At 42.2% G+C, this 18,148-nt stretch overlaps 1 protein-coding gene across 3 annotated transcripts in view; it reads right to left on the bottom strand.

Annotated features, from left to right (window-relative positions):
• LOC124009961 (period circadian protein homolog 2-like) overlaps nucleotides 1–10,207 on the bottom strand; it is a 28,494-nt gene extending 18,287 nt beyond the window's left edge. For all 3 annotated transcript variants that reach the window (XM_046322230.1, XM_046322232.1, XM_046322231.1), the window contains exons 1-3: nucleotides 10,057–10,207; nucleotides 2,630–3,137; nucleotides 91–326 (exon numbers count right to left, since the gene is read on the bottom strand). In XM_046322230.1, coding sequence (XP_046178186.1) covers nucleotides 91–326; nucleotides 2,630–3,006 — 613 coding nt within the window. In that variant the 5' untranslated portion in view covers nucleotides 3,007–3,137; nucleotides 10,057–10,207. The remainder of the gene's footprint in view (nucleotides 1–90; nucleotides 327–2,629; nucleotides 3,138–10,056) is intronic.
• Between the last annotated feature and the right edge of the window lie 7,941 nt (nucleotides 10,208–18,148).

Genomic DNA, 18,148 nt, shown 5'->3' with positions numbered 1-18,148 from the left:
AAACTATAATGTAATGATGCTAAATTCCTCATCTTCTCATATGTTCAGGACTTACCACCCAGAATGATGTGCGGTTTGGTTGTCTCTTACCTTCCACCTGTTTGACGCAGCGCAGGGCGTATTTCAGGGTGTTTAGGGAGCTGGACTTGTTGCCTTTGTTCCTCTTGTCAGCAGGCAGGAGATGTCTGAGCTGCTTGGCGGTCCTGAGCAGCTCCTTCTGGGTCTTGGTCTTAGCGGACTCCTCACTACTGCAGCCGCTGGTGGAGGGGTTGTCCTGCTCAGAATCCAGCAGGCTGAAGGCATTGGAACTACTGGGAGGAGAGGGGCTGTGGGAGTTAGAGCGACAAGCGAGATAATTATCAATAACACATTTCTATTCGAGAATTGTTTCACATCACTAGAATGACATTGTTGCAAGCCGAAGCTACACTGTAACAAGTCTTCTACCGAGCTGTATACTTTTGAAAAACAATAAAGGGACTGAAAGTAGGCTTGTTATTGTTGAGGTTTCAGCTACAATGTCTTTTTCTTGAAAGGCAGCCTCGACTGAGGTTAACAAGAAAAGGTCTACTTTCAATCGTATTGTTTTTGTTTTCAAACGACACTGAGGCCTTTCATTAAAATGCTATTCCTCTTGGACAACAACAGGTGAATTGCGTTCATTGCAGGCTAAAAGTTTCTCGTTCACAATATCCGATTGAAATACATCCATTGAACACTGAAATTACATTTCAAAACAAAGTCTGAGTTTTGCATGAAATTAATGAGTTAATTTATTTGCACAGCTGCTACAATGTCTTGGAGTTCTCTACTCTTTTTGGGTTCAAGAGAGTGCAATGCTACAATGGTACATGGACACCAGAGCACTTTCGTAGGAATCTGTAATTGATTTGATTAGGGTGGGGACGACTAGACTCTTATACAGGTACATTCATGTTTTACTTAGCAACGGCTTCGCTTGTGCTGTTTGAAATTGATGACTTTTCCGATCATTAAAACTGCATGGGATTTGACTGAAGAGTGTCTCGAGAAACACATTTAAAATGGGGCAGGCGGACCACTCTTATAGCCAGGTTTAATGGGTAAACAAGCATGTTCTCTTTTTCCATCCTACCATATGCCTTTAGTGCATGTGTGATGTAGCTCTGTTGTTCTCCTGTCTAAAACGGTTCATAGACGGTCTATAAGAGGTTATAAGTTAAGGAGGGCTTTTCACTTCCTGCTCCAAGAGGGCAGGTGGAATGGCATGTTTAGAAGTGTTTAGATTGGTGTCATATTGTGTCTTTGGGGCACAGAGTGGCCCATGCCACGTGTGTGTTTATTGTGGTTGTGAGAATTTGCAGTAAGTAGGAGCCATTGTGCGTTTTTGGGCCACGAGCATTAGCTTACAGGCTTCGCGAGAGCGCTACTACATCCAAAGGCTGCCCCCTTAAGGCAGCCAACTCTTCGTATATAACTCAGGTGTGTTTAAATAACTAGCTTAAGTAGCTGAGAATATAAAGCAGAAATAGCCTCTCTAAGCGCCAATACAGATCTAATTATATCGAATAGTTCAATTACATAAAAGAGCTGTTGATAGTATCAACGGCATCTGCTATTGGGATCAACAGATTGGTTTGGCATTAGAGTGGCAAGTTAATGGTGAATTATAGAGGTTGTTAATGATAGTATAGGCCTCCTAATGATAAGAATAGGCCTCCTCACTGTTAAAGTGGAGCCCAGCCCATAGGAACATACTGTATTGTCACAGAGGTGGGAGGTGAACGGGAAGCAGGAAGCGGGGGACAACTTCACCATATGTCTCAGTTCTTATCTGCCATATCTCAGCAAAGAATGACCCTGATAACTGTTTGCTTTCATTGCCAATTTTACGCAATCAAGATGTGCTCCAGTGTCTTCCTCTGAAAAGAGTGTTCAAGGTGATTTCAGCCCAGTTGCTGAGGAACAAGGAGAGAAAGGGGGTGACAAGCGTGTCATCAGGATGAAGTGCTGCCATTCAGGGTCCTAATTGGAGCCACTCCATTGGCAGCTTCTTTAGTTTCTCACTGGGGTCCATCATTACTTTCTATGGGCTTTTCACTGCTCTCTGTGAGGGACTCACTTCACTATGGAGCAAGCTGCATGGGCACCACGGGAAAAGACACCACAGGAAAAGAGGTGAGAGACAGGGCGCCGCTGTGCATCACATACATCTATTATCTAGGGCATGTCAACTCTGAGGCCGGGACAAGTGGAGGTTCAGAGTAGGGATGTGGGCCACCATGTGTCAACAGAGAGGAAGAAAGAGGGATGGGTCTCTAGAGCTTCAGAATGTGCTGCTAGTGACAGTCATATTGATGCCAACTTACCATACGTCCTAAGGAGAGAACGGGGACACCCAACAGAGGACACATGGTTTTGTACACGCATATGTGGGATATGTGATAACGTACGTTGTCGGATCAACTAACACGGTCGACTGTATATTCTACTGGGCTGCCATCGATTTAGGAAATAGGACCTACGACTGGACTGGTAAAATTTAGTAATGGTGAAACGTAGGAATGGTAAAAAGGTACCCATAAAGAAACGTGATCTACTCTAACCCCACCCACAAACCACTTAAACCCCCCCCCTCCCCCCCACTGACCTCTTGCTACCCCCAGACGACTCCAGGAGGGCGGAGTCCTTGCTGTTGCCGTTGGAGCTACCTGTCGACTCGTTACCATGGCTCTCGTTTCCATGGCTTCCGTGGCTCTCGTTGCCATGTGACTCGGTCTCGCTCCCGCTGGATCCACTGCTCTTCATCTCCACGTCGTCGTGGCGGGAACGTGAGCAGACGTTCTTACGCCGGATGCTGTCACTGCCCTCTGAGGCAAGACCCAGGTCTGGACCACCCTGGCTGTAGCTGCTCATACGATGGAGCTGGGCCATGGAGCTGCACGAGGGGGCCCCCCTGGGCATGGAGCTGCACGAGGAGGCCCCCCTGGGCATGGAGCTGCACCCCGGGTCTGAATCCTCTGACATTAGGGAGGTGTGGTGTGTTGAGGGTTTGACACCAGAGATGTGCTGGGTAGAGAATGGAAGAAGCCAAACCCAATCACACCATCATCTGCAAGACGCTGGAGAGAATGGGTGGATTAGAGGCCGAGAGTTTTCTGGAAATGAAGAGAGGAAAAAGAGGGTCAGTTACGACTTCAAACAATAATAAAACCCTTTAGGAAAACCTTGTAAAATGAAATAAATCCCTGGAACAAAAATATTATTAGATACAGTAGATTTCCCTTTTAAGCTGTCAGACAAAAAACACAGACAAGTGTTTGCCCCTGTTTGCTGCCCTTTCCACAAAAGTGCTAGCTTTTTTTTAGACATCAAAGCTGTAGTACATGACCTTTGAAATCCACCCAGGGGAGGACCAGGCCAGCGGATGGTCCATCAAAGTGGATCCACCCAACAGTGCTCCCTACTGGGATCGCCGCCTGCCCTTTCTCCCATCTCTGGGGGGCTAAGTCCCCTTCAAAGGTTGAAGCTTTATCTTGTCTAGACAGTGCTAGAGTCAGCCCAGCTCAGTGTACAGTGCTGTACAAACAGGTAGTAGTCGAAGCGGCTGCTCCTGCTCTGTGGAGGAATGGGCACGTTGCCAGCCAGGAGTCTATGAGATGTCAAGTAATTTAACGACTGACTTTAACCGGCTATAAGTTATGTAACAGAAAGCATTACACAGCAGCTAGTCAGGACTCATTATCTGACTTTAATTTGAATACTCAAATACAACTCAGCATACCTTAATGGTATTGGATTAGAAGTCAATTAAACATACTGGATTCAATTCCTCGGTGTTGGGAACAGGACAAGTGCTGTTGTCATCATAGGACAATTGTTATAGAACAAGGTTGTATGTTTACTGAAATACCCAACACTCAGACCCATTTTCTTCACAATATATTTTACTCAACTCCAGCCACTTTAATAATGGAAAAATGTATGTAAAACATGTATCACTAGCCACTTTAAACAATGCCACTTAATATGTTTATATACCCTACATTACTCATCTCATATGTGTAACGGCCGTCGTCGGTGGCAGAAGGTGAGGACCAAGGTGCAGCGTGGTAAGTGTTCATGATTTTTAATATAATCAAAACTGAACACTAAACAAAATAACAACTAGGAGGAACGAACAAACGAGACAGTCCTGTCTAGTGATGACACACAAAACAGAAAATAGAAAACAATAACCCACGAAACACAATAGAAAACAGGCTACCTAAATATGGTTCTCAATCAGGAACAATGATTGATAGCTGCCTCTGATTGGCTCTACACGGACAAGTTCTGGCCTGGTTTCGATCTTATCTGTCGGAAAGATATCAGTTTGTCTCTGTGAATGGTTTGTCCTCTGACAAATCAACTGTAAATTTCAGTGTTCCTCAAGGTTCCGTTTTAGGACCACTATTGTTTTCACTATATTTTTTTACCTCTTGGGGATGTTATTCGAAAACATAATGTTAACTTTCACTGCTATGTGGATGACACACAGCTGTACATTTCAATGAAACATGGTGAAGCCCCAAAATTGCCCTTGTTAGAAGCATGTGTTTCAGACATAAGGAAGTGGATGGCTGCAAACTTTCTACTTTTAAACTCGGACAAAACAGAGATGCTTGTTCTAGGTCCCAAGAAACAAAGAGATCTTCTGTTGAATCTGACAACTAATCTTAATGGTTGTACAGTCATCTCAAATAAAACTGTGAAGGACCTCGGTGTTACTCTGGACCCTGATCTCTCTTTTGAAGAACATATCAAGACCATTTCAAGGACAGCTTTTTTCCATCTACTTAACATTGCAAAAATCAGAAACTTTCTGTCCCAAAATTATGCAGAAAAATTAATCCATGCTTTTGTCACTTCTAGGTTAGACTACTGCAATGCTCTACTTTCCGGCTACCCGGATAAAGCACTAAATAAACTTCAGTTAGTGCTAAATACGGCTGCTAGAATCCTGACTAGAACCAAAAAATTTGATCATATTACTCCAGTGCTAGCCTCTCTACACTGGCTTCCTGTCAAAGCAAGGGCTGATTTCAAGGTTTTACTGCTAACCTACAAAGCATTACATGGGCTTGCTCCTACCTATCTCTCTGATTTTGTCCTGCCATATATACCTACACGTACGCTACGGTCACAAGACGCAGGCCTCCTAATTGTCCCTAGAATTTCTAAGCAAACAGCTGGAGGCAGGGCTTTCTCCTATAGAGCTCTTATTATATATTATATTATTATGGAACGGTCTGCCTACCCATGTCAGAGACGCAAACTCGGTCTCAACCTTTAAGTCTTTACTGAAGACTCATCTCTTCAGTGGGTCATATGATTGAGTGTAGTCTGGCCCAGGAGCGGGAAGGTGAACGGAAAGGCTCTGGAGCAACGAACCGCCCTTGCTGTCTCTGCCTCGCCGGTTCCCCTCTTTCCACTGGGATTCTCTGCCTCTAACCCTATTACAGGGGCTGAGTCACTGGCTTACTGGAGCTCTCTCATGCCGTCCCTGGAAGGGGTGCGTCACCTGAGTGGGTTGATTCACTGATGTGGTCATCCTGTCTGGGTTGGCGCCCCCCCCCCTTGGGTTGTGCCGTGGTCGGAGATCTTTGTGGGCTATACTCAGCCTTGTCTCAGGATGGTAAGTTGGTGGTTGAAGATATCCCTCTAGTGGTGTGGGGGCTGTGCTTTGACAAAGTGGGTGGGGTTATATCCTTCCTGTTTGGCCCTGTCCGGGGGGTGTCCTCGGATGGGGCCACAGTGTCTCCTGACCCCTCCTGTCTCAGCCTCCAGTAGTTATGCTGCAGTAGTTTGTGTCGGGGGGCTAGGGTCAGTTTGTTATATCTGGAGTACTTCTCCTGTCCTATTCGGTGTCCTGTGTGAATCTAAGTGTGCGTTATCTAATTCTCTCCTTTTCTCTTTCTTTCTCTCTCTCGGAGGACCTGAGCCCTAGGACCATGCCCCAGGACTACCTGACATGATGACTCCTTGCTGTCCCCAGTCCACCTGGCCGTGCTGCTGCTCCAGTTTCAACTGTTCTGCCTTATTATTATTTGACCATGCTGGTCATTTTTGAACATTTGAACATCTTGGCTATGTTCTGTTATATTCTCCACCCGGCACAGCCAGAAGAGGACTGGCCACCCCACATAGCCTGGTTCCACTCTTGTTTTCTTCCTAGGTTTTGGCCTTTCTATGGAGTTTTTCCTAGCCACCGTGCTTCTACACCTGCATTGCTTGCTGTTTGGGGTTTTAGGCTGGGTTTCTGTACAGCACTTTGAGATATCAGATGATGTACGAAGGGCTATATAAATACCTTTGATTTGATTTGATTGAGAACCATACCAGGCCAAACACAGAAATAGCAAATCATAGAAAAACTAACATAGACAACCTACCCAACTCATGCCCTGACCATACTAAAACAAAGACATAATAAAATAACTAAGGTCAGAACGTGACAATATGTATATGTACTCATATGTACTCTATACCATCTACTGCATCTTGCCATCTTTATGTAATACATGTATCACTAGCCAGTTTAAACAATGCCACTTAATATGTTTACATTCCCTACATTACTCATCTCATGTATATACTGTACTCGATACAATCTACTGCATCTTGCCTATGCCATTCTGTACAATCACTCATTCATATATCTTTATGTACATATTCTTCATCCCTTATACACACACAAGTGTAAAGGTAGTTGTTGTGAAATTGTTAGGTTAGATTACTCGTTGGTTATCACTGCAATGTCGGAACTAGAAGCACAAGCATTTCGCTACACTTGCATTAACATCTGCTAACCATGTGTATGTGACAAATACAATTTTATTTGATTACTGTCATCTCACAGCCTTTAGCATCTTTCTCAGCTACTTCCCTTTGCTAAAAAAAACTCAACTCTGTCCTGCGCCTTGGGTGTGGGACATTGTGTCGAGTGACAACATTATCAAGTGGAACTTGAACAGGAAGGAAAGAGATACATTATGGGTTACCGGTGTTCTCCTCAAGGACAATGGTCCTTCCCTCAGGCCCTCTTTGCAAGGCTAACAGTGACATGGGATTCTGCTATCTACACTGAACGAAAGTATAAAACAATGTGGTTCGCAAATGGCCATCGAAGGTGAGCATTTGCCCACTGAAGTCGGTTATGTCGCCAAAATGCAGTCAGGTCAAGATCCCGGTGAAGACAATGAGCACATAGATGAGCTTCCCTGAGACGGTTTCTATCAGTTTGTGCATTAATTCTTCGGTTGTGCAAACCCACAGTTTCATCAGCTGTCCGGGTGGCAGGTCTCAGACGATCCCGCAGGATGTGGAGGTCCTGGGCTGGCGTGGTTACACTTGGTCTGTGGTTGGACGTACTGCCAAAATCTCTAAAACAACTTTGGATTTGGCTTATGGTAGAGAAATGAACATTAAATTCTCTGGCAACAACTCTGGTGGACATTCCTGCAGTCATGCCAATTGCACACTCCCTCAAAACTTGAGACATCTGTGGCATGGTGTTGTATGACAAAACTGCACATTTTAAAGTGGCCTTTTACTGTCCCCAGCACAAGGTGCACCTGTGTAATGATCATGATGTTTAATCAGGGTCTTGATATGACACACCTGTCAGGTGGATGGATTATCGTGACAAATGGTAAATGCTCACTACAAAATATGATTGAAATAAGCTTTTTGTGTGTGTGGAAAATTTATGGGATCTTTTATTTAATCTCATGAAACATGGGAACAATATTTTACATGTGTTACTATTTTTGTTTAGTATATTTAAGCAGCAGTGTTACGATGCTACGCTAGTAGTACCTGCTAAATTTACATAAGGAGTTATGCAATATCCCTGTTATAAGGTATTAATTAACAAATGTACTTATGCAATCATTTCCACTGGTGCACTCCATAATTTGAATATTCATGGTAACAGAATGAAACACTGGTAAATATTATAACCATTTAGTAACAAATAAATTATACTTATGCGATGTTAAGTGTTGCCACTGAATATTCAAGTTAGAATGTTCTTCTTGGAGAACCATCATGTAGAATACTGAGTATTGTGAAGCAGAAGTAGGGAAAACTAGCAGGAAGGACTCACTGTTCACATGTGTGACCTATAATAGTGGCCTAGTATGGGTTTACTGGATGCCTTTCACATACATTTTATTTAACCAGGCAAGTCAGTTAAGAACAATTTCTTATTTTCAATGACAGCCTAGGAACAGTGGGTTACCTGCTTTATTCAGGGGCAGAACGACATATTTGTACCTTGTCAACTCGGGGATTTGATCTTGCAACCTTTTGGTTAGATTATGTATACATCATATTATATCTAATACAAAATAAACAGGTGAGCTGAGGGCTAAAGTGACATTTCCAAATGTAGACACAGCAGCATTGAGCTCTACATGACTAAATTAAATGAAGGTATTTGGTACAGTCCATATTAGGACCAGGCCAGATATACAGCAGTAGACTAATAGCTAGGACCAGGAGTTTGATTTTCTGACCATGCAAGAACTACTCAGGGCCCTCGATCTTCGCAGGGCCCCAGAGTTTCCCCCCTGGTCGTGTCCCATTGGAAAACTCCTGGCCGAAGCATGTGTTTTAAAAGATGCCGCCACAAAACTGCACAGCACAAAGTGAAAGAAGCTCTACCCAGCTCATCTCTCGCTCTGAGAACTAGCAATGGGTATCAGGTTACATGTAATGTGTTCTAACGCAACCTATGGTGAAGGAAGAGTTAACGGGAGCATGTGACCTGTCATTGTATAGAAATGGATGATGCCTCTCTTTACAGATGCATTCTTTGTCAGATTGAAGATAGGAGTGTCATGCCGGATGCAGCTTGATTATGAAATTATATAGTTTGAGTATTTGACAGACAGTATAATGAATGGCAAAAACGAAAATAAAAGTTTATTTTCACAACAGTTCATTCAAATCATTATGTCATGCCTGCAGCTGAATAATTACATTCATTGTTATTACTCTAACAATAAGAGTGTGTTAATCTGGCAAAAGGGCAAGTGATGCTCTATTTTTCAACAAGTCATTGCAATACATTGAAACACAACAATGGATCTTTGAGGACTACCATAGCCCACTGCTACATAGCCCACTGCTACATAGCCTACTGCACATGACCATGCGGATGTCAAAGTCTTCATGGCAATAGTAAATAAAGCAAGGAAAATCAACTTAACCTAAGCATCACTAGAGAAAGGCATAACGCCCCTCTTACAAGATGACTATTGGAGGAAACAACACCAGTTCCACGTGCTGGGCTTTTTTTATGTAACGAATGGGTTATAAAACCGCACCGCAAGGCACCCAGCCACTGCCTGACTTGATACAATGAAAACAGCCGCTTGCTCTGTTCATCCTCTTTTTCTAAAAACGTTTCAATGACAGTAAACACCACAATAGACTCCCCTTTCAATACACTAAGCAGTTTTGGACAGATCTGACTCATGCAATGATTGCATCATTGTTTCTATGTCTATGGCACAGGCAGGAAAATGATAAGAATATAGCTTTTGTCAAAATGGACTTTTCGTAGCAGGTTATGACAACGTACGCAGCAGGTAAGGATAATTAACGTAGCATGTTAGGAAAAGGGTTTTCAAAAATTCAACTTTTGACGTCAAGGTGGTAATGAATCTAGACATGACCGCATAGGATCGTTAAAACGAACACTGCTGTCATGTGGGCCGGGCTGACCGAAGACTACTGACCTATTATGAACCGCACACTGACACAGTTATGCAATGCAACGTTCAGACTCCTTTTAAACCATTTCAAAGCTCGGTAAAACCCACCAAACCGTGTTATAATAAAGATGTATATGTGCTCCCACCACAGAGTTTCGAAGATTTAGGCTTTTGCTATACAGTGGAAAATCAAGATCTAACCAAGTCACATTATAGTGATATGATCCAATGCGTTTATACAGCATCGTTCCATAACGCACCCGCAAACACCAAACTATGTAGGAGTCAACAAAACCATGACAAATTCACCAACCTGTCAGGTAAAGTAGTTCCTCGTCTCTTTTCTTTGATTCCAAAGACTTATGTTGGTTTTCAAAATGAATAGTTGTATCTTGCTGGAGCAGTGCAAAATGCCAGCAGGCTTTTGTTTAACACAATGCATTTGTCACCGACTAATTCGTTTTCTTATAGACCTCTTTGCAGTAACTTTATTTTGAGCTCCGCCCTTAGCACCAGTTAGCCCCACCCTATACCATGAGGTCCTTGGCTTAGATAATTGTTTTTTCCAGGGCGAGAATATGGAAACAGCCCGAGACCCGCGACCATTGGTGAAAAACGACGACAGTCTCTTTATATAAGGACGTCATCGCCATAACCAGCGGAACACGGAGTGGTCGAATCACTACAAAAGACTGGAAAATGAATGGAGCGTCGTCAGTGGTTGGTTCACAGGGGCTCAAACGGCTGGCTGTTATCTAAACGGTTATACAAGTGTGTGTACTGTCAATGTGGGTGAATTACTTAACCATATCCTTGCATGGTGATACGCATAGGTGTTTTCCAGCATTATACGTATGTTTGGCAGTATGAACTATCCCGTTTGTTAGAAAATGATACATGTTCATAAACATTATTAGACAATGCTTTGTTTTTAGAAAAGTTGAAATTATGCACGACTGTTAATGCGTAATAATACGCTATTTTATCGTATTTCAGCATAGGGTAAAAAAAAACAAGATACAAACATTATACGAAAGCATGTTGGAATTTCAAATAAATCTCCATGTCTTTTTTAGGCTGTTGATGTAAGGTTCTGTATTTATTTTCTGAGTCAACCTTGTGTTCTGTTTCGTTGTGTTCTTGATTGTAGCCCTGTCTTTCATTTTTGCTCATTGGTTTCACCTTGTGTTAGTTACTCACCTGGTCTCATCAGCTCTTTATTTACTTCAGTTCATTCTGTTTGTGCTCGTTTGTGAGAACCAGTTATAGCCTTCAGTCCTAGTTTTGATTCACTGCCTGTTTTCCAACCTGTGCATTGCCTGCCTGTGACCACGAATCCTGCCTTCTGAGAAGGCGAAATAACTACCTGCCGCGCTCTGCGCGTGAATCTACATATTTTTCTCCCTGAGTATGCATTACACTTGAAACAGTGAACATTTAACCAGACGCAGAGCAAGCAAAGCGTTCCTAGAAAGTTGTTGGTCCATTTATCATGCGATGATGAAAATTGTCTCTGGAATATGGGCCTACTACTGTTGCACAAACGGGAGACAATCCTGCTCGTTGTCAGTAAGAAGTACCGTGTTCGCCATTACAAATGTAATATTTTCCTGTGGGCATATGTCAGCACACGCTTATGGTACAACATAGTAGACTTGGCATTGATTAAGGAGCATGTGTTGTGTACATAATGCAATGTGTTTCAATCTCATCCTTATGTAAAAGCCTGCCATCCAGGGAGGCCAGTTGCTGTTTCTGCAGTGCAACAATGAGCCAGCAGATGCCAGGATAAGAGGAGGGAGGCATGGATCACAATGAGCTGTTTACACACTGTGGTTCTACAAGTGTAGCCATCAGGATAGCATGACCATTTCCGTTGCATCATTTGTTTAGCAATGTGAAGATAAGAAGCTCAGGGAATATGGAATTTGGAGTATTCTATGGAATATAGATGACGAAAGACGTCACATTTCCTGCATTCATTCCTCCCTCTACTACATGCAAGAAAGAAAGGGGAGAGAGTGAGTCGGCACTTGGCAGCTCCTGTCATGCACCTGGTTACTCGGTCATCAGTTTGACCCAGAGGAAAGTCAAGATAAACTAAAGGATTGCAATGAAAATATTCCACATTGCTCACGTGAATTGGAAAAAGACTTGCTATTAGAACATGTATCAAGTGCATTTCCCTCTCTCATCTCCCCTCAACACTTATTATCCTCTATCTACCCTTCCTCCCACTCATCGGGGCTCAAATTAAAACGGCCCTCAGCGTCTAGTCTGTCTCCATACTTCTCAACATTATTCCAGCAGGTCACTTGGATGCTATTGAGACTACAGATTAAAAACATGGCTCTGCATGTTAAAAACATGCAGAGCCACAATCACAGGTTGTCTCTCCATCTGCTTTAGACGAGACATGGGAATCAGAAACCATCAAGCTCTTTAAAGGTCCAATGCAGCTGTTTTTATCTCAATATCAAATCATTTCTGTAAATTAAGTATCTTACTGTGATTGTTTTCAAGAAAACATTGTCCGCAAAAAAAATGCTTCTTAGCAAAGAGCAATTTTTCAAACAAGAATTTTGCTAGGACTGTCTGGAAGTGGGCTGAGTGGGGAGGGGGGGAAATGAAAACCAGCTGTTATTGGCAGAGTTTTGGAACTCTTCCTTATTGGTCTATTAACTAATGTGCCAACTTGGTGATGTCATCAGGCTGAATTTTCAGGCCATTTTTTCAAACAGCTCTTACACTAAAAGGACATTATCATGATTTTAACAATTTCACAGTATTATTCCAACCTCATTGTGTGGAAATATATACAAAACACATAAATGTTTTGTTTTTGACTGCACTGAGGGAGAGCAGTGAAACATGCATAAAAGTCTCAAGTCAAGTTTGTCATATGCACAATATAAATCAAATCGAAACGTTATTGGTCACATACACATGGTTAGCAGATGTTAATGCGAGTGTAGCGAAATGCTTGTGCTTCTAGTTCCGACAGTGCAATAATATATAACAAGTAATCTTAACAATTTCCAAACAACCACCTTATAAACACAAATCTAAAGGGGTGAATGACATATACATACAGTGGGGCAAAAATTTATTTAGTCAGCCACCAATTGTGCAAGTTCTCCCACTTAAAAATATGAGAGAGGCCTGTAATTTTCATTATATGTACACTTCAACTATGACAGACAAAATGAGAAAAATAAATCCAGAAAATCACATTGTAGGATTTTTAATGAATTTATTTGCAAATTATGGTGGAAAATAAGTATAAAATACAGTATATACATATGATATGAGTAGTGTAAGATATGTAAACATTATTAAAGTGGCATTATTTAAAGTGATTAGTGATCCATTATTAAAGTGTCCAGGGATTAGGTCTCAATGTAGGCAACGGGCTATCTGAGTTGGTGATTGCTGTTTAGCAGTCTGATGGCCTTGAGATAGAAGCTGTTTTTCAGTCTCTCGGTCCCAGCTTTGATGCACTTGTACTGATCTCGCTTTCTGGATGGTAGGGGTGTGAATAGGTAGTGGCTCGGGTGGTTGTTGTCCTTGATGATCTTTTTGGCCTTCCTGTGACATCAGGTGCTGTATGTGTCATGGAGGGCAGGTAGTTTGCCCGCGGTGATGCGTGGTGCAGACCGCACCACCCTCTGGAGAGCCTTGCGGTTGAGGGCGGTGCAGTTGCCGTACCAGACAGGATGATCTCGATTGTGCATCTGTAAAAGTTTGTCAGGGTTTTGGGTGACAAGCCACATTTCTTCAGCCTCCTAAGGTTGAAGAGGCGCTGTTATGCCTTCTTCACCACACTATCTGTGTGGGTGGACCATTTCAGTTTGTCTACGCTGAGGAGCTTAAAACTTTCCACTTTCTCCACTACTGTCCCTTCGATGTGGATAGAGGGGTGCTCCCGGTGCGTCCTTTATTTCAAGAGGGAGATCAAGCTGATCCTAAATGTTATAGGCCTATTTCTATTTTGCCCTGTTTATCAAAAGTGTTGGAAAAACTTGTCAATAATCAACTGCCTGGCTTTCTTGATGTCTATAGTATTCTCTCTGGTATGCAATCTGGTTTCCGCTCAGGTTATGAATGTGTCACTGCAACCTTAAAGGTACTCAATGATGTCACCATTACCCTTGAATCTAAGAAATGTTGTGCTGCTATTTTTATTGACTTGGCCAACACTTTTTATACGGTAGACCATTCCATTCTTGTGGGCCGGCTAAGGAGTATTGGCGTCTCTGAGGGATCTTTGGCTTGGTTTGCTAACTACCTCTCTCAAAGAGTGCAGTGTATAAAGTCAGACCATCTGCTGTCTCAGCCACTGCCTGTCACCAAGGGAGTGCCACAAGGCTCGATCCTAGGCCCCCACATTCTTCTCAATTTACATCAACAACATAGCTCAGGCAGTAGGAAGCTCTCTCATCCATTCATATGCAGATGATACAGTCTTATACTCAGCTGGCACCTCTCCGGATTTTGTGTTAAACGCTCTACAACAAAGCTTTCTTGGTGTCCAACAAACTTTCTCTGCCCTTAACCTTGTTCTGAACACCTCCAAAGCAAAGGTCATGTGGTATAGTAGGAAGAATGCCCTTCTCCCCACAGGTGTGATTACTACCTCTGATGGAGCTTGAGGTAGTCACCTCATACAAGTACTTGGGAGTATGGCTAGACGGTACACTGTCCTTCTCTCAGCACATATCAAAGCTGCAGGCTGAAGATAAATCTAGACTTGGTTTCCTCTAATCGCTCCTCTTTCACCCCAGCTGCCAAACTAACCCTGATTAGGATGACCTTCCTACCCATGCTAGATTACGGAGACATAATTCTTAGATCGGCAAGTAAGGGTGCTCTCGTGCAGCAGATGTTCGTTACCATTCGGCCATCAAATTTGCCACCAATGCTCATTATAGGACACATCAATGCACTCTATACTCCTCTGTAAACTGATCATCTCTGTATACCCGTCGCAAGATCCACTGGTTGATGCTTATTTATAAAACCCTCTTTGGCCTCACTCTCCCCTATCTGAGATATTTACTGCAGCCCTCATCCTCCACATACAACACCCGTCACATTCTGTTAAAGGTCCCCAAAGCACACACATACCTGGGTTGCTCGTCTTTTGAGTTCGCTGCAGCTAGCGACTGGAACGGGCTGCAACAAACACTCAAACTGGACAGTTTTATCTCAATCTCTTTTTCAAAGACTCAATCATGGACACTTACTGACAGTTGTGGCTGCTTTGCGTGATGTTTTGTTGCCTCTTTCCTCTAGCCCTTTGTGCTGCTGTCTGTGCCCAATAATGTTTGTACCATGTTTTGTGCTCCTACCATGTTGTGTTGCTACCATGTTATGTTGTTGCCATGCTGTGTTGTCATGTGTTGCTGCCATGCTATGTTGTTGTCTTAGGTCTCTCTTTATGTAGTGGTGTCTCTCTTGTTGTGATGTGTGTTTTGTCCTATATATTTTTTTAAATGTAATCCCAGCCCCAGCCCCGCAGGATGCCCTATGCCTTTTGATAGGCCGTCATTGTAAATAAGAATTTGTTCTTAACTGACATGCCTAGTTAAATAAAGGTTAAGTATATATATTTTTTTTAAATACAAATGTGTCGTAACTTAGTAACTACTATCGTCATTAGGGCCCCTAATTTAGGCCTACTATGAACCAAATGAATATAGTATAATAAATAGAACATGTTAGTAACTCAACTACAACCCTAATGCTGTTGATACAGTTTGGTCATTACAATAAATCATTGTCAACTCATTTTAAATTAACTCAATTATTAACAGAATGATACAATTTAAATGTTGTTTTCTTCACCCAAAACATGCCAGAGAAAATGTATAGGTTTCATCATTTATATTTCAGTAGGGATGTAGCGATTCACCGACAGGCAAAGGTCCCAGATTTAAATGTTTAAGATAGTGAACCGAAAATACCTCCATAAAATAGCTCTCATCTTTTCCGACAACTGATGTGTCCTCTCCTTCAATGTTTACATACACCTTAGCCAAATACATTTAAACTCAGTTTTTCACAATTCCTGACATTTAATCCTTGCAAAAATTCCCTGTCTTAGGTCAGTTAGGATCACCACTTTATTTTAAGAATGTGAAATGTCAGAATAATAGTAGAAAGAATGATTTATTTCAGCTTTTCTTTCTTTCATCACATTCCCAGTGGGTCAGAAGTTAACATACACTCAATTAGTATTTGGTAGCATTGCCTTTAAATTGTTTAACTTGGGTCAAATGTTTCAGATAGCCTTCCGTAAGCTTCTCAAAATACATTTGGTGAATTTTGGCCCATTCCCCCTGACAGAGCTGGTGTAACTGAGTCAGGTTTATAGGCCTCCTTGCTCGCACACACTTTTTCAGTTCTGCCCACAAATTTTCTATAAGATTGAGGTCAGAGCTTTGTGATGGCCACTCCAATACCTTGACTTTGTTGTCCATAAGCCATTTTGCCACAAGTATGCTTGTGGTCATTGTCCATTTGGAAGACCCATTTGTGACCAAGCTTTAACTTCCTGACTGATGTCTTGAGATGTTGCTTCAATATATCCACATAATTTTCCTACTTCATGATGCCATCTATTTTGTGAAGTGCACCAGTCCCTCCTGCAGCAAAGCACCCCCATAACATGATGCTGCCACCCCAGTGCTTCACGGTTGGGATGGTGTTCTTCGGCTTGCAAGCCTCCCCCTTTTTCCTCCAAAGATAACGATGGTCATTATGGCCAAACAATTTTTGCTTCATTAGACATGAGGACATTTCTCCAAAAGGTACGATATTTGTTCCCTATGTGCATTTGCAAACCGTAGTCTGGCTTTTTTATGGCTGTTTTGAAGCTGTGGCTTTTTCCTTGCTGAGCGGCCTTTCAGTTTATGTCAATATCGGACTCGTTTTACTGTGGATATAGTTACTTTTGTACCTGTTTCCTCCAGCATCTTCACAAGGTCCTTTTGTTGTTGTTCTGGGATTAATTTGCACTTTTTGCACCAAAGTACGTTCTCTTGGAGATGACGGCTGTGTGCTCCCATGGTGTTTATACTTGTTTACTATTGTTTGTACAGATGAACGTGGTACCTTCAAGTGTTTGGAAATTGCTCCCAAGGCTGAACCAGACTTGTGGAGGTCTACAATTTTTTTCTGAGGTCTTGTCTGATTTATTTTGATTTTTACCCATGATGTCAAGCAGGTACACCTCCAATTGACTCAAATTATGTCAATTAGCCTATCACAAGCTTCTAAAGCCATGACATAATTTTCTGGAATTTTCCAAGCTGTTTAAAGGCACAGACAACTTAGTGTATGTGAACTTCTGATCCACTGGAATTGTGATACAGTGAATTATAAGTGAAATAATCTGTCTGTAAACAGTTGTTGGAAAAATGACTTGTGTCATGCACAAAGTAGATGTCCTAACCGACTTGCCAAAACTACAGTTTGTTAACAAGAAATGTGTGGAGTGGTTGAAACATGGGTTTTAATGACTCCAACCTAAGTGTATGTAAACTTCCAACTCCAACTGTATATACATATATGGTCATTTTTGAGATATACAGTGTAAAGTTTACAACGTCATAATGAGGAGAGCAATCACTTTAGCTAAAGAAGCAGCACTGTATTGTCGAAATGGAAGGAGAAGGTCACTCCAACAATTGTAAACTGTCAAAAGCACTCCATTTTGAGACGGGTGAACGTCTAAATTGTGCTATGTATTCATTGGCATGGCACATTTTTTTAATGATAAATATTGGTACATTACTAGTTTAAACACTTTTAAGTTTTGAAAAATTACAAGTGGGTGATGGTGATTTCAGAAGAAAGGTATTAGGAGAAAAAAAGCATACATTGCCCCCCCTAATCTGATAGTGAAGTGGTAGATGACCACTTGTCTCCCTTATGGCTCAGCTTACCTGACTACATGACACCATCCGCACGCACGCACACACTAAAACTTAGCATCCCTGTATCAGAGCCCATGTATATAGATACGTTTCAAATCGTATTGGAAGAGAATAATTCACATCCCTATATTTCAGTGATATCTAAGGCTGCAGATGGGATGGAGTCTGGCCACAAACACATGTTTACCAGATCAACAGCAGCTGGTCAAGACTAGTCAGTCTTAACCCGTAGCCTATCACTGGCTGTTGCTATGCGTCAGTCCCATCCATGCAGTCAAATGTGAGAGAGAAGCCCAGTCTGAGGTCAAGAGCATACATCCACACATGCACAGAGAGAGACACACATCACTGGCTTCCAATAATGGGTCTCACTTGTCTTTTTCCTCGAAAGGTTTACCATTACATTTGACCTCATTGAAACGGTTGGACCAAAGTTACTCGTGGACAATTACAACTACGAGCTAA

The sequence above is a fragment of the Oncorhynchus gorbuscha genome, linkage group LG22, assembly GCF_021184085.1.
Source record: "Oncorhynchus gorbuscha isolate QuinsamMale2020 ecotype Even-year linkage group LG22, OgorEven_v1.0, whole genome shotgun sequence".
NCBI lineage: Eukaryota > Metazoa > Chordata > Actinopteri > Salmoniformes > Salmonidae > Oncorhynchus > Oncorhynchus gorbuscha.
Note: the sequence above shows the minus strand (reverse complement) of the source record. Positions and strands in the feature narration are given on the sequence as shown.